Source organism: Platichthys flesus, chromosome 5 (genome assembly GCF_949316205.1).
Source record: "Platichthys flesus chromosome 5, fPlaFle2.1, whole genome shotgun sequence".
Lineage (NCBI taxonomy): Eukaryota > Metazoa > Chordata > Actinopteri > Pleuronectiformes > Pleuronectidae > Platichthys > Platichthys flesus.
In genome coordinates this window covers 21305540-21318999 of record NC_084949.1, presented here as the reverse complement: position 1 = coordinate 21318999, position 13460 = coordinate 21305540, and the positions used below count along the sequence as shown (strand labels likewise).

The 13460-nt window shown below is 44.1% G+C and overlaps 1 protein-coding gene across 3 annotated transcripts in view; it reads left to right on the top strand.

Annotated features, from left to right (window-relative positions):
- Window positions 1-13460, top strand: part of nr3c2 (nuclear receptor subfamily 3, group C, member 2) — a 69445-nt gene extending 55985 nt beyond the window's left edge. For all 3 annotated transcript variants that reach the window (XM_062387549.1, XM_062387547.1, XM_062387548.1), the window contains exons 7-9: window positions 1207-1337; window positions 10126-10283; window positions 11113-13460. In XM_062387549.1, the coding sequence (XP_062243533.1) occupies window positions 1207-1337; window positions 10126-10283; window positions 11113-11268 (445 nt within the window). In that variant the 3' untranslated portion in view covers window positions 11269-13460. The remainder of the gene's footprint in view (window positions 1-1206; window positions 1338-10125; window positions 10284-11112) is intronic.

Below are 13460 nucleotides of genomic sequence, written 5' to 3'. Positions count from 1 at the left end.
AATGCCACAGATTCCCCTCCAATCTGTGGCATCTGCGGAGCACATTCCTGATTGGCTCGTACCGTGTCACCGTGCCAAAGTTTCTTTCATGTCGTGCAACCCAGAGAGATTGTTTCACTGATAGAGAAACCAGTGTCAACCGGGTGGAGCAGGAAAGTGTCGGGTCACATAAGTTTAGTGAACATATAGCTACATACACTCAGATGTGGGTCATTTCTGTCAACATAAATAAAAAGGAAAAGACACGTCCTCCTTTGACTGGTTTCTGTGGTGACTGGAGTGGGAAGTGAGGGTCTTTGGTTCCACCCCAGTCTCGGAGAAGTGGTGCATCTGTGCTGCGATACTGTCCGCAGCACTCTGCCATCCGGGTGGATTTTGTATTCTGCTCTCAGCCCAGACTCGCAGGATCCTTCTCTGCACTTCTGTGGAAATATTGTTTCACTGGGCTGAACTGGCGTGATAGGAATAGAGCTGGGAGAAGCCAGTGAGGGCTGTGGTTTGTACTGAGGGAATAATAAGCATGGATCAGGGCTGGAGGATAAATCAATGTCATCGTTAGCAATATAAGAAAAAGTCCAATATATCTTGATAGGTAATAACAGTTAGGGTCCAAATAACAAAGTTTCATTAAACTAGTACCGTGCCCATTGTAAACATGCCAGTTCGGAGAAGTGAGTCTCCACCTTTGTGTTCATCCTACCTGGTTTATCTGCAAGGATGATTTTATATTAATGTTTTTTATAAAATTCACAACTTTTCAAAATAAAAGCTTTGTAATTCAGCTCAATATAAAAAATGGCAGAATCCAAAAGAACGCTGTGCTGCCTCCAAGTGATTCTATGGATGCTGTTGCCACGACGGAGATCAGCTCCCACAGCTCCCACATTTCCCACAGCTCCCACAGCTCCCGTGAACATCTGTATCAGTCGATAGGGTGAGAGGGAGAAAACCCAATAATCAGAAGAATCTGGTGCTGAATCTCACCCAGTGGCCGACCCCTGCGGCAGTTTATCCGAGGACTTAGGAGAAGCTTCAACTCGCTGCCCCGCTCCCCCCCCCCTGACTGCTGCAGACCTCTGGTGATCATATCGCCCTGCGCGAGCATATATTTGACCAATTACTAACACAATCTAATAAAAAAGGCTCTGAGAGAAATTGCTATTTCTGTTAATTCTAAAGATTCTCACCTCTCCCCTCTTTCTCCAGGGACCGCATGCAGCAGTCGGCCATGTACGACCTGTGCCTGGGCATGAGGCAGGTGAGCCAGGAGTTCCTGCGGCTGCAGCTCAGCTACGACGAGTTCCTCTCCATGAAGGTCCTCCTGCTCCTCAGCACAGGTGAGGCTGCTACAGCACTGCATCACATTGATTCATCTTGTACCAACCCGCTCGCGCCGATTATGTGTTCTGCAGAATTACTTGCACCACGTGCCAAAACCTGCCTGCGAGCACAATTCACTACCTATAATGAAATATCATTTGAAAAAACATTTATTGAAGAACATTGTAAAACTGGGTGAAATCACTGTTTGGTAAAAACTGAGGATTATCTCATCACCAAAATAACAGCTGTCAAATTTTGAGCAAGCGACGCAATTCAGAGTCAAATCAGTACAAACGGGTGGAGGCAGGTGGAGAATGGGCGCTACCTGTGGTGGTACTTTGCACTGAGGCAGGTTGTTGATGTGCTTTCATCAGATTGCTCCTCTTTTGAGTGATAGAACAAATCGACCACTTTACCTGAACATGTCGGCCCATTAACAGAGAGTCACCTGTACCACACTGAACTCTGTCTATTTCAACAAGCTTCCAATCGGTGCTTTGTGAGTGCGATGCCTTGCTGCACCATGACTCATCCATTACAGCGGCACGCTCGGCAGCCGGATTCACCAGAATCCACAGTGCTGATGTTCTCAGGTCACTGATAATTGGATAATTGGGGGCGTCTCCGTGTTTGTCTGCTCTTACAACATGAAGCCTTGTATGTTCTCAAATTAGCATCTCCCACATCTCCCACATCTCCCACAGGAGAAGCATTGATCTGGAGTCTCTTCCATCCACCGCACGACTCTGAGACTGACAGTGCTGGCACTGACACGCCCTTTTTCTGTTAGATCACGCATTCAACTCATTCTTAATAATTCATTAACATGCATGACAGGCGTGGAAATCAAGGTTGATGTTGCATGCACCTGAATAGTCAATCTCCCAGTGTTAAATATACAGTGTCAAAGTATTTGGACACTGTATATGTTGTTGCGTTAATTCAACAACAGCAAAAGTAAAATACCAAGTGTCCCCCCCCAACGCGCGCCTCCCGGTGTTGGTGAAAATATTCAGAGTTAAAAGATGTGGTGTACAAAATATTCTCCTGGAAACTAGGAGAAAACTATGCAGCGTCAAAGTACGCAAACTCTGCCGGAGTTATTGAGATAACAAAACCTGGTGAAGCGCTCCGCCTCCTTCTCATTTCAAACCAACCAGACGTTTCCAGACGCCAATTTCTCCTCGTGTAAAATGCGGTAAGTCTCCTTTCTTACTCACTTTCTAAACATTAACTGGCAGTTTAGCACAAGATAATAAAAATATTTTTTTCCTTTTGGAGAAAAAGGAATTTGGAAGAAAGGGCAATACTCTTACAAAAATATTTTCCTGCAAAATTGATTCAGATGATACTCTGATATGTTTTAATCTCTGATAATCGGCTTTTAAATCGTGCTCATTCCTTTAGCCTCAGAGTGAAATAATCATCCAGTGAAACTCAACCCCATGGACGGGCCATCGGGATGAAGAGGAGCACAATCCACAGGTTCTTCAGGTCGCACCATGCAAGTCAAGAGCAGAGCTGCCTTATGGTGTAATTCTTTATAAGAAATTGTTTTAAGAAATAATAAAAAAATAATGGTGTTTGTTCTTTTTTTCCACTGACAAATCAACACTAACTTTAACTTCTACACTCTGTAGATAGGAACCATATATCCACTGGCTTCGGTTCAAATTGACTTACAGGAACACTGCAGCCACATTCTGTAAATGTCAATGAGAAGAGTCGAGCTGTGACTTCATCTTCCTTTTCTCTGAATGAAGACTAATCTGTTTTCATTCGTCTACCTATTGCCCATAGAGAAACAGAATACTTCCATCACTCACTACAGAAGGTCTCACTCTGTCACCACTCTCGGCCAAACTTCGCCCACAGGCTCTGCAGCAGCCGCCTCACAGAGAGGAGGCGTCGGCCCAGGCTGCTCAAACCGAAACTGAAAAGAAGCTTTTCTTTTGAATTACTTTGCCAGCACAACAATGCACTATGAGCTGCTGCCACTCAGATTCGGTGATGGCTTCTGCGTCATAACTTCACCGTCCACATCCCTCATTACTCATTGAAAACAATAACCACAACACTTGAGACACGGGGACATCAAACCTAATACAGGCTGGTTTCTCTTTGTTGACGTGGGCCCTGGCTTCAATAGTTAGAGGAAAGGTATTTGAGGAGTCTGCACCCTGCCAGATCTCTCTCTCTCTCTCTCTCTCTCTCTCTCTCTCTCTCTCTCTCTCTGTCTCTGTCTCTCTCTCTCTCTCTCTCTCTCTCTCTCTCTCTCTCTCTCTCTCTCTCTCTCTCTCTCTCTCTCTCTCTCTCTCTCTCCCTGAACCTCAGCACCAGTGCCAATCAGTGGAAATATTCATTGGCAGAGTTTTTATGTTTCAGAGAGCGAGGCTTCTGAAAGTTGTGCATGAAAGCTGGACTAATGAGCGAGCTCGGAAAAGCTTAATTACTCCGTGGCGTGACAGTTTTAACCAGTTTGGGTCAGCTGGTCTGTTCACATTGCAAAACCTTTGAATTATTTGAGAACATCACGTTACAAGTTGAAGTCCCTCACATGAGAATCAATTACAAGGTCAGAACTGTATCAGATTTGTTTTTGTTTCCTTGGCTTCCAATTAGTGATGTTGTAAATAATACAAATTCACTTTAAATTAAGTGGAAGTTAGTTTTTCATTTATTCCACTTTCAAATTTAATTGTATTATTCAATGCTGACTTATTTTGCAATAGATTTAAAAATATATTTATTAAAAAATAAAAGATTAGAATTGAGTCTCACTGTTTCCTTTGCAAAACACAAATGCAGAAAAGCAAAAAACTGCACTTTGTTTACCCCACAATATTGGTTGACAGCTATTTTCTAATTAATTTGAGAGGAGATTATACATCAAAACAGATTATGTAAATATATATATATATATACATGTATCTAAAGATTAAACCTTTGGCTCGGAACCTTTTGGTTCATTAATCTTGCAAGGAAACAAGGTTCTTCTAGTGTAGTACCTTCTGTAGTACACACAGTACACAGGGAAGTAAATCTATAAAATCTATGAGTAGAGACTGATACATTTCCCACAGCGATGGTATCAGGTTGGTTTTGGCTTTATAGTACATTGACATATGGAGGAGGTGGTGTGAAAGCACGATATAGAGTAACCTCAGTGCTGTTGAGTCATCTGGAAATAGGGGAGCTCCAGCTGGACTTCAGCTATTGGATGCTGGGAGATGAGGGGAGAGAAGATGGGAAACCAACAGGGAGATTTAAAGAGTGGAATCAGACAAATGTTGACAGTGAGAGCTGGTGTTGGTGAGAAAGAGACAGGTGCATAGCTGTAGGGAGAAAGAATGAGGAGACAAAGGGGTGGGGGGGTCAGAGCTGGTCCTTCTGTTGCCGTGGCCTCGCTCTCCTCCTCTGGAGCTTTTCCAGAGAGCCCTGCTGTACTTAATAAAGGCCGGTCGAGCACCAGGCAGCGCTCCAAGACCTGCTATTTCTCTCCACTTCCTTCAAAAGCCCGAGCTGGAATTTCAAAGGGGAGGTGGTGGATAAAAGAGGCAGGTGTAGAAACAGGGAAACTGGAGGTTCCTCACTCTGCTCCAGGTTATTGGATTTAGTCAAACTAAAGAACTGAGATAGAAGGTTGGTTTTTGCAATGTGTAGCAGAGAGGTTCCTGCCGTGCCGGGCTTTTTCCAAAGTCGACGGGACTGGAGGCTCGGCAAAGGAAGCGCTCGTGATTCAACACAACGAGCCGCGCTGTCTGAGGCTTGTTCCACGGCCCTGCAGGAAGCTCCTTTAAGCTCCAGTCATTCAGAGATGATGTGAGGGCCTTGTGGAGCGGGCGGCGTCAGAAATGTTTACATAGAAGTTGTCAGAACTTGTCAGCCGAGCAAGTACTACAGAGTCACTGAGTGTGTGTGTGTGTGTTAAATTGAGAGAGGGGGAACATGTGAAAGAGAGAGAAAAAAAGGAAGGAGGGATGAAGGGAGAAGAGAGAAAGGGCTGTTATCCCTCTCTGACCTTGGCTAGGGTTTCACTGAGCCCGCGGCGTCTCATGACCCTGTTTGGATTTGGCACCGGAGCGGCGGCCTGCTCAAACCAGTTGCTCTCCTCACCTCTGCACAGAGAGTCAGCTCTGCTCATTTGATGCTCTGCTCGCTCTACGCCGGGCGAGCGAGCCTCCCTCCAACCGGGCGACCGCGATGACACATCTTAAACACTTAATTAGGCGATTCAAGTTTTCAACTCCAACCGGTCATTAGTCTTTTTTGATCATGTTTAAATAAAGGGTTTCCTGTTCACCCACACCCTACAGCTTGACTCACTCCCTCTTGTCACCGCAGTCATTCTCGTCGTATAAATTCCCCCGACGAGTAGAATCAGATCTTAAATCAAAGCAGACGGAGCCGAGCTGTCAGTCAGGTATGCAGCAGCAGCAGCAGCACCCGGAGCAGGAGGCTGCATGTGCCTCAACAACAACACACACGCCAATGGCAGCTCCTGAATGTGAGAGTTTATGTTTATGTGCATTCAGGAGCTTTCATGGCCTCGTGGTGCAAAGAATAATGCAGGTGCACGCCACGATAATAAATACGGCCTAGTTGAAAGGACGGCAGCAAGAAATCCATTTGACACCGATTACCGAGGTACACAGGCCCTGTGTTTTTGGTTATGGTGACAGCCGTAAATGCCAGGTTCGATTCCACACGGGACGCACGTGTGTCAGCGGGAGACAAACAAAAGGTCCGTGCGCTGGTGCGGGTTCTAACACGTTCTCGTCATGTCAGCCGTGAACATGAAGCCGGAGAGCTCGTGCCCTCTACACAAGGGTCCAATCTGTTTTCAGATCTGTTTTCCTCGACTCGTTGTGCGTCGCAGCCCCGAAGGTGTTTGCTGCGTAAAAAGTAGGATGAAGAGAAACGGAATGGAAAGAGACAGAGCCGACGAGAGGGAGGCAGACAAACACAAACACACACATTCTGCGAGTTATTGACCTACAATGCTCTGTTCTGAAAAACGATGCGATGCTAACTGACAAGAAGTAGGATTACGCCCGCAGCCATTTGTTCTGCACAACCCAAACAGGTCCTGTCAGTTACTGGTTTGTATGCTGGTGTTGCTACCAGTGGGTCGTGTTTCTGAGTATTACAGGCGTCGTGGCCCCTCAAACGTTCTGGAGAACCAGTTTCAAATGAGAGGTGAAGTGTATTTTTTAAAAGTGTGTAAAAAAAAACCCACCATTAAAACGTATTAGACTCTGTTTGTTCTCAACACGTTCAGAGATGCTGTGAATCTGCTGTTCGAGTCTCTGGTGACGACCATTAGCTTCCAGAAGCTGCTCCATGTGACCAGTTGCTTCTCTGGCCTCCCTGTTGAAACAGGAGCGAACACGACCTGTTGTTCAGAGGAGGTTCTCCAGAAATGAGATGTTGTTCAGAGGAGGTTCTCTAGAAATGAGATGTTGTTCAGAGGAGGTTCTCTAGAAATGAGATGTTGTTCAGAGGAGGTTCTCCAGAAATGAGATGTTGTTCAGAGGCGGTTCTCTAGAAATGAGATGTTGTTCAGAGGAGGTTCTCCAGAAATGAGATGTTGTTCAGAGGAGGTTCTCTAGAAATGAGATGTTGTTCAGAGGAGGTTCTCCAGAAATGAGATGTTGTTCAGAGGAGGTTCTCTAGAAATGAGATGTTGTTCAGAGGAGGTTCTCCAGAAATGAGATGTTGTTCAGAGGAGGTTCTCTAGAAATGAGATGTTGTTCAGAGGAGGTTCTCCAGAAATGAGATGTTGTTCAGAGGCGGTTCTCTAGAAATGAGATGTTGTTCAGAGGAGGTTCTCCAGAAATGAGATGTTGTTCAGAGGAGGTTCTCTAGAAATGAGATGTTGTTCAGAGGAGGTTCTCCAGAAATGAGATGTTGTTCAGAGGAGGTTCTCTAGAAATGAGATGTTGTTCAGAGGAGGTTCTCCAGAAATGAGATGTTGTTCAGAGGCGGTTCTCTAGAAATGAGATGTTGTTCAGAGGAGGTTCTCCAGAAATGAGATGTTGTTCAGAGGAGGTTCTCTAGAAATGAGATGTTGTTCAGAGGAGGTTCTCCAGAAATGAGATGTTGTTCAGAGGAGGTTCTCTAGAAATGAGATGTTGTTCAGAGGAGGTTCTCCAGAAATGAGATGTTGTTCAGAGGAGGTTCTCTAGAAATGAGATGTTGTTCAGAGGAGGTTCTCTAGAAATGAGATGTTGTTCAGAGGAGGTTCTCCAGAAATGAGATGTTGTTCAGAGGAGGTTCTCCAGAAATGAGATGTTGTCCAGAGGAGGTTCTCCAGAAATGAGATGTTGTTCAGAGGAGGTTCTCCAGAAATGAGATGTTGTTCAGAGGAGGTTCTCTAGAAATGAGATGTTGTTCAGAGGCGGTTCTCTAGAAATGAGATGTTGTTCAGAGGAGGTTCTCCAGAAATGAGATGTTGTTCAGAGGAGGTTCTCCAGAAATGAGATGTTGTTCAGAGGAGGTTCTCCAGAAATGAGATGTTGTTCAGAGGAGGTTCTCCAGAAATGAGATGTTGTTCAGAGGAGGTTCTCTAGAAATGAGATGTTCTGAACACGTGAGGCTCGGCTCCACATAACAGATCCAACATTTAGCTTTTCAATTATATAGCCAATTATATAATGTAATATAAGCTAAATGACAATAATGTGATATCTTTAATAATTAAATAATAGATTTCAGTTTCTTGAAGGTGACAATTAATCTAGATTTATTATATTGTATATATTATATAAATTTTAATTGCATATATATCTGGTTTGAGACTGTTGGTCGGATTATATTCATCTTGAGCTTTGGGAGTTGTGATGATTTATTTACTATTTTGAGACAATTTCTAGACTAAATTATTAAATAACTAAATTATTAAGAAAGTAATTAACAGAAAATTGAAAAAATCGATAAAGATAGAACAAACAATTGAGTTGTTTTTGTTTAAGAAAGAAAATGCCGTTATTGAATCCTTATTCAATTTTAACTGATTTCATTTTTAAGTAGGACTGATGGATGGATAGATAAAAAGATAGATAGATGGATAGACGGATAGATAGAAAGATACCTGGATAGATAGATAGATAGATTACAAGAAAGAAAGATAGATGGATAGATAGATAGATAGATAGATAGATAGATAGATAGATAGATAGATAGATAGATAGATAGATAGATAGATAGATTACAAGAAAGAAAGATAGATAGATAGATAGATAGATAGATAATTAGATGGATAGATAGATAGATAGATAGTTAGATGGATGGATAGATAGATAGATTACAAGAAAGATAGATAGATAGATAATTAGATGGATAGATAGATAGATAGATAGATAGATAGATAGATAGATAGATTACAAGAAAGATAGATAGTTAGATGGATGGATAGATAGATTACAAGAAAGATAGATAGTTAGATGGATGGATAGATAGATAGATTACAAGAAAGATAGATAGATAGATAGATTACAAGAAAGATAGATAGATGGATGGATAGATAGATAGATAGATTACAAGAAAGATAGATAGATAAATGGATGGATGGATGGAAGGTGTCGTCATTTCTTGAGTGTTTGGTGAAGGACAACTTGGGGCGTTCCCTGATGTGATTGGAGGAGGGCCGTCACAGAGAGGTGAAGTTTCTTAATCTGGTGGCCAGCGGCTGAATGTCATCATCAAGAGCAAATCTGTGACTTTGTTCTCCGGCTGAGGGAGAAAGAGGCTGCAGACATCTCATCCCTCACATCTGGCCATCGAACAAACTTCCTGATGAATGAGCTCTGGTCGACATTAACAGAAGCTCTTTCGTTCCCCCCCCCCCTTTTTTTCCCTGCTGTCACTTCTGCTGAGTTCACTTTTAATCACGGCCTTTCAGCGTCTCACTCGTCTTCCATGAAACTGTGGCCATAGGAAAAACTAATTACCACCTGAGCTGGTGAACGTGTCTGTAACGAGCTGCTAAACAGGCTCAGGTCGTCAACATGGGGAGAAAAGTCCCAAACAGGCAGCAGTGTGTGGGAGTGTAAATCACAGAGTGGCTCTAATTTCCCTCTACACAGTTTCACGTCTGCACATAAAAGAAACATACAAGTGGTTGTGTATCGCTCAGCCCATTAACTGCTAATGAGAAGGTGCATTTCTCAGCCAATTCCATAAGCATGTCATTTAGCTTCAGACTAGTTTCCTTCATTGCAGGTGAACACTAGTTTGTATTCTTTGCTGTAATTTAGGATATTTAACTCAGAGGGGCTTGGAACTATTATTATCAATGTTTAAATCTGTTTTAGCTGATTCATTCAAAAAATACCTATCTAACAAATCAGGGTACTTCATGAGCTTGTTCCTGAAACCACTGTCGGTCTGGGGTTCGCGTATCTCGTGTACTGTTGTACTGATGTGATTTTGACACATGGTTTATTTAGTTTTAATAAACTTTGAAACAGTCGACCACAGCACTTTACTAAATCAGTATAAAAAGTACACTATTTCCAATCTTTGAACGGACTGAAGAGCAATATATATGTCTAAATATCATAAAAATGATCAGCAGCACATGAGGTATTTGGAAAACATATAAACTGGAAAACATGCTCTCTGCCAGAATTTCAGACTTAGTTATTTTATCCCCAGTTTCTGGTCATTTCCAATAAATCTGTTCATTAAGCTTGAAACCCTCATCGGCTGAAATCCATTTTCAAACCAGTACCCTCTCCAGTTCACCCTCTCATCCAGTCCAGCGGATGACAGTGCGATTTGTCTGTGTTTGTTCCCCAGTTCCAAAGGAGGGTCTGAAGAACCAGGCGGCGTTCGAGGAGATGAGAGTTAATTACATCAAGGAGCTCCGGCGCTCGGTGGGGAAAGCAACCAACAACTCTGGCCAAACCTGGCAGCGCTTCTTCCAGCTCACCAAGCTACTGGACGCCATGCATGATGTAAGTAGCCCTCGCTCCGACCGCCTCTCATCTGCCAGCTGCCCACGGTACAGCACAGGCTTCCCCTGGCAGCACGTCCACATGCCATGCCTTCACACACAGGGCGAGGTGTCCAGTGGCACTTTGGGGCTCCGATATCACTGGAAACGTTTTCAGTAAAATGTCAGCATTATGGATTTGGATGATGCATTCAGGGGTTCAGTGGAGGCTGTGGCTCGGAATAAGGATTACTGCATCCCACCCCCTCCCTGGGGGGGGAGGTTATTTTGGAAGAGGCGGTAACCAGGCTGCATCGGTGAATGGAACAGAAAGGGATCGATGCCAGTTCGGAGTTTATTGGATCAGAGCACACACCGGTCACTGTGGCCAATGTGCTAAATCACTGTTAGTTGTTTTCTCTTATGAGAGGGTCAACTGGAAAATGGCATCGCTGCAATGTAGGCAAAGCCCCAAGAGGTGAGCGTCAGCCAGCGAGAGGTCACAGAGATAAATGACCAGCATGCAATGACCCTCATGACTGAGTGAATGGGGTTAGTGCTGAGCGGGTGACCCTTCTTTAAAGGAGGTTTACCCTGAAGAACATCTGTGGTGCCCCCAAGTGGTGAGCTGAAAAAGAATTGAAAAGGGGTCAGAGCGTAAATGAAGTGTAAACACCCTCATATGAATAAACAGAACTGGATTGAACTGTTTCTTATTAACGTGTAAGTATGAATAACACTGTAGAAAGAAAATAGGAGAATTTATTTTTGTCGGGCTTGATGTGAATCTCAGAAAAGTGTGTTACTCACTACATATTGTGTGTGTGTGTGTGTGTGTGTGTGTTGTCCAGCTGGTGGGGAACCTGTTGGACTTCTGCTTCTACACCTTTCGCGAGTCCCGGGCGCTGAAGGTGGAGTTCCCGGAGATGCTGGTGGAGATCATCAGCGACCAGATACCAAAGGTGGAATCGGGCCTCACTCACACAATCTACTTCCACAAGAAGTGACTCGCTGACAAACCGTCGGGACCGAAGCGACATTTGAGAACTGGGAGGCGGTGAGAGGAGAGAGAGGCGTGCTCCGAGGGGCCGGCGCTGTCTGGCCTGCGCCCTGTCCCCCGCTACGCCGGCGTCCTCGTCTCTCGGACTGGGAAAGTGAAGTGGCGTGGTGGTGGAAGTGGGAAAAAAGCGGGGAGATGGATTTTGACCGTGCACTCAACCACGTGCGGGTCGGAGCTGTGAATAGTCGTGGAGCCAGCGTGACGAGCTGAACAGCACTTGTGACAAAGCACCCCGAAGCACCACCCGTGTGCCCCCCCCCCCCCCCCCCCCCCCCCGTCCCTGCCCCAAAGACAATAACAGTATTTTCTATGGAGACGAAGCCATACATTTCTTAGGATGCGCTAGATATAGTGACCACGTGCACACACACACACACAAACACACACACATAGAGGGAAATCGATACACATGCTGTCCACATGCACTAAAATCAGATGAACGGACGAATCTGGAGAAAAAAAGAAAAAAAAACGTTTTTGCAAATCTTATCTGTGGCTTATGCAGTCTTTCACAAATAATAGCACTATTTAAAAAAAAACTAAAAACATGACAATACTTTTTTCTCGCTTTGCAGTGGAGCAACATGCTGCAGGACCACAGGGACATCACGAGGAGGCACAGGAATTAAAAAAAAACACTGTACGGCTAAATGTCTATTTGAATATAAAGTATTCCAAGGGCTAAACAAGCGTCATCATCACAAGCTGAATAATCACACTCAACAGAACACGTCCAAGTTGGAAGCTCGATCGGTGTCGTCACAGCCTTCATCAACATCCGCATACTGAGTTTCTTTTCAATTACAAAAATGTAGTAAAACAATCAAAACTAATATGCAAAGGTCCAAAGCTAACTCTGTTCTGAAATGAAAAACATGTCTCTCTCTCTCTCTCTCTTTGTATAAGGAAAAGCGTGCACGTGAGGCTCCCATGTCATGAAATCACTATTTTTGGCATTGTGTGGAATTAATGCGACGTTGACGAGCAATTTTCCCGTAGTGCAGAAATGGCCAGGAGTGCTGCAGGACGGGGGGGAAACATGGCCGCATTAAAGGAAATGATTTTTCGGTCGAGTCCGCTGTGGTAATGGATTTGACTGAGGTGCATCCATAGTAATTGCTGTCATTTGTGTTATCTCCAGAGCAGCTGTCCAAATGTCTGTTTTTACTCGCAATGAAGCAAAACCAGCCCTTTGTGAATCAAGACTTATCTACTCTTCCCAGAAATAATAAAAAAGCATTTTATAAAAGTGTGTTGCAAAAGGTTTAGTTTTTTGACAAAGCCAGTCATTTTACATTAAGGTGCTTCATTTCTACAAAAAGCCAGACAAATCATAACATGTACAGTAACTTGTAGAGCAGTCCCCCCCCCCCCCACCACCACCACCACTATACGGATGGACCCGCAGTTTAAAGACACATACTATGTAAAAGTTGATATAATCCAAAATGGAGCGTTACTCTACGCAGTGCTTACAGCAAACGGCTAATGTATCAAAACCAGGCAAACGTGTACAGGTATTAACTTCTTATACCCGTTCTCTTCAGCAGATGTTGTACAGATGTTTCCAAGTACATGTTGATGAATGCTTGATGAAGAACTGTCGGTATAATCACCCCCCCCCCCCCCCCCCTTTCCACTTTAGTTAGTTTCCTTTCTCTTAGCTTTGGGCCGAGTACTGCTTCTTTAGGTATGGGGCCCAGTCATCTGGACCATTAACTCTTGTCTCGCACCCCACTGGTTTCTGGGTGGTTGTGGAACACTACTATGATGCTACTGAAAGCGATAGAGCCGCTGGGAGGGGGGGGGGGTATAAAAACAGTGGGTGCGTGTGTTGTTGTTTTTTTCTTTCTGTGCCCTGTGAGTGTGTATTTACATGCGAGTATGGAAAGAGTGTGTGTGTGTGTGTGTGTGTGTGTGTGTGGTTTGTTTTTGTTTGTTGTTTTTCATGGCAAGCATGTGCATAGTTGATCTGCTCCTTCAGCGTGGGTATTACGCAGTTATGTTATAGGATTAGCCACATCCTATTTCCACATTTAGATTTTTGCACAGAGTGGATACAATGTGAAATGAGGCATTAATGCAGCTACAGCAGGAATGATCTGTGTTGATAAGCAACTGTGATGATCGGGGGGGGGG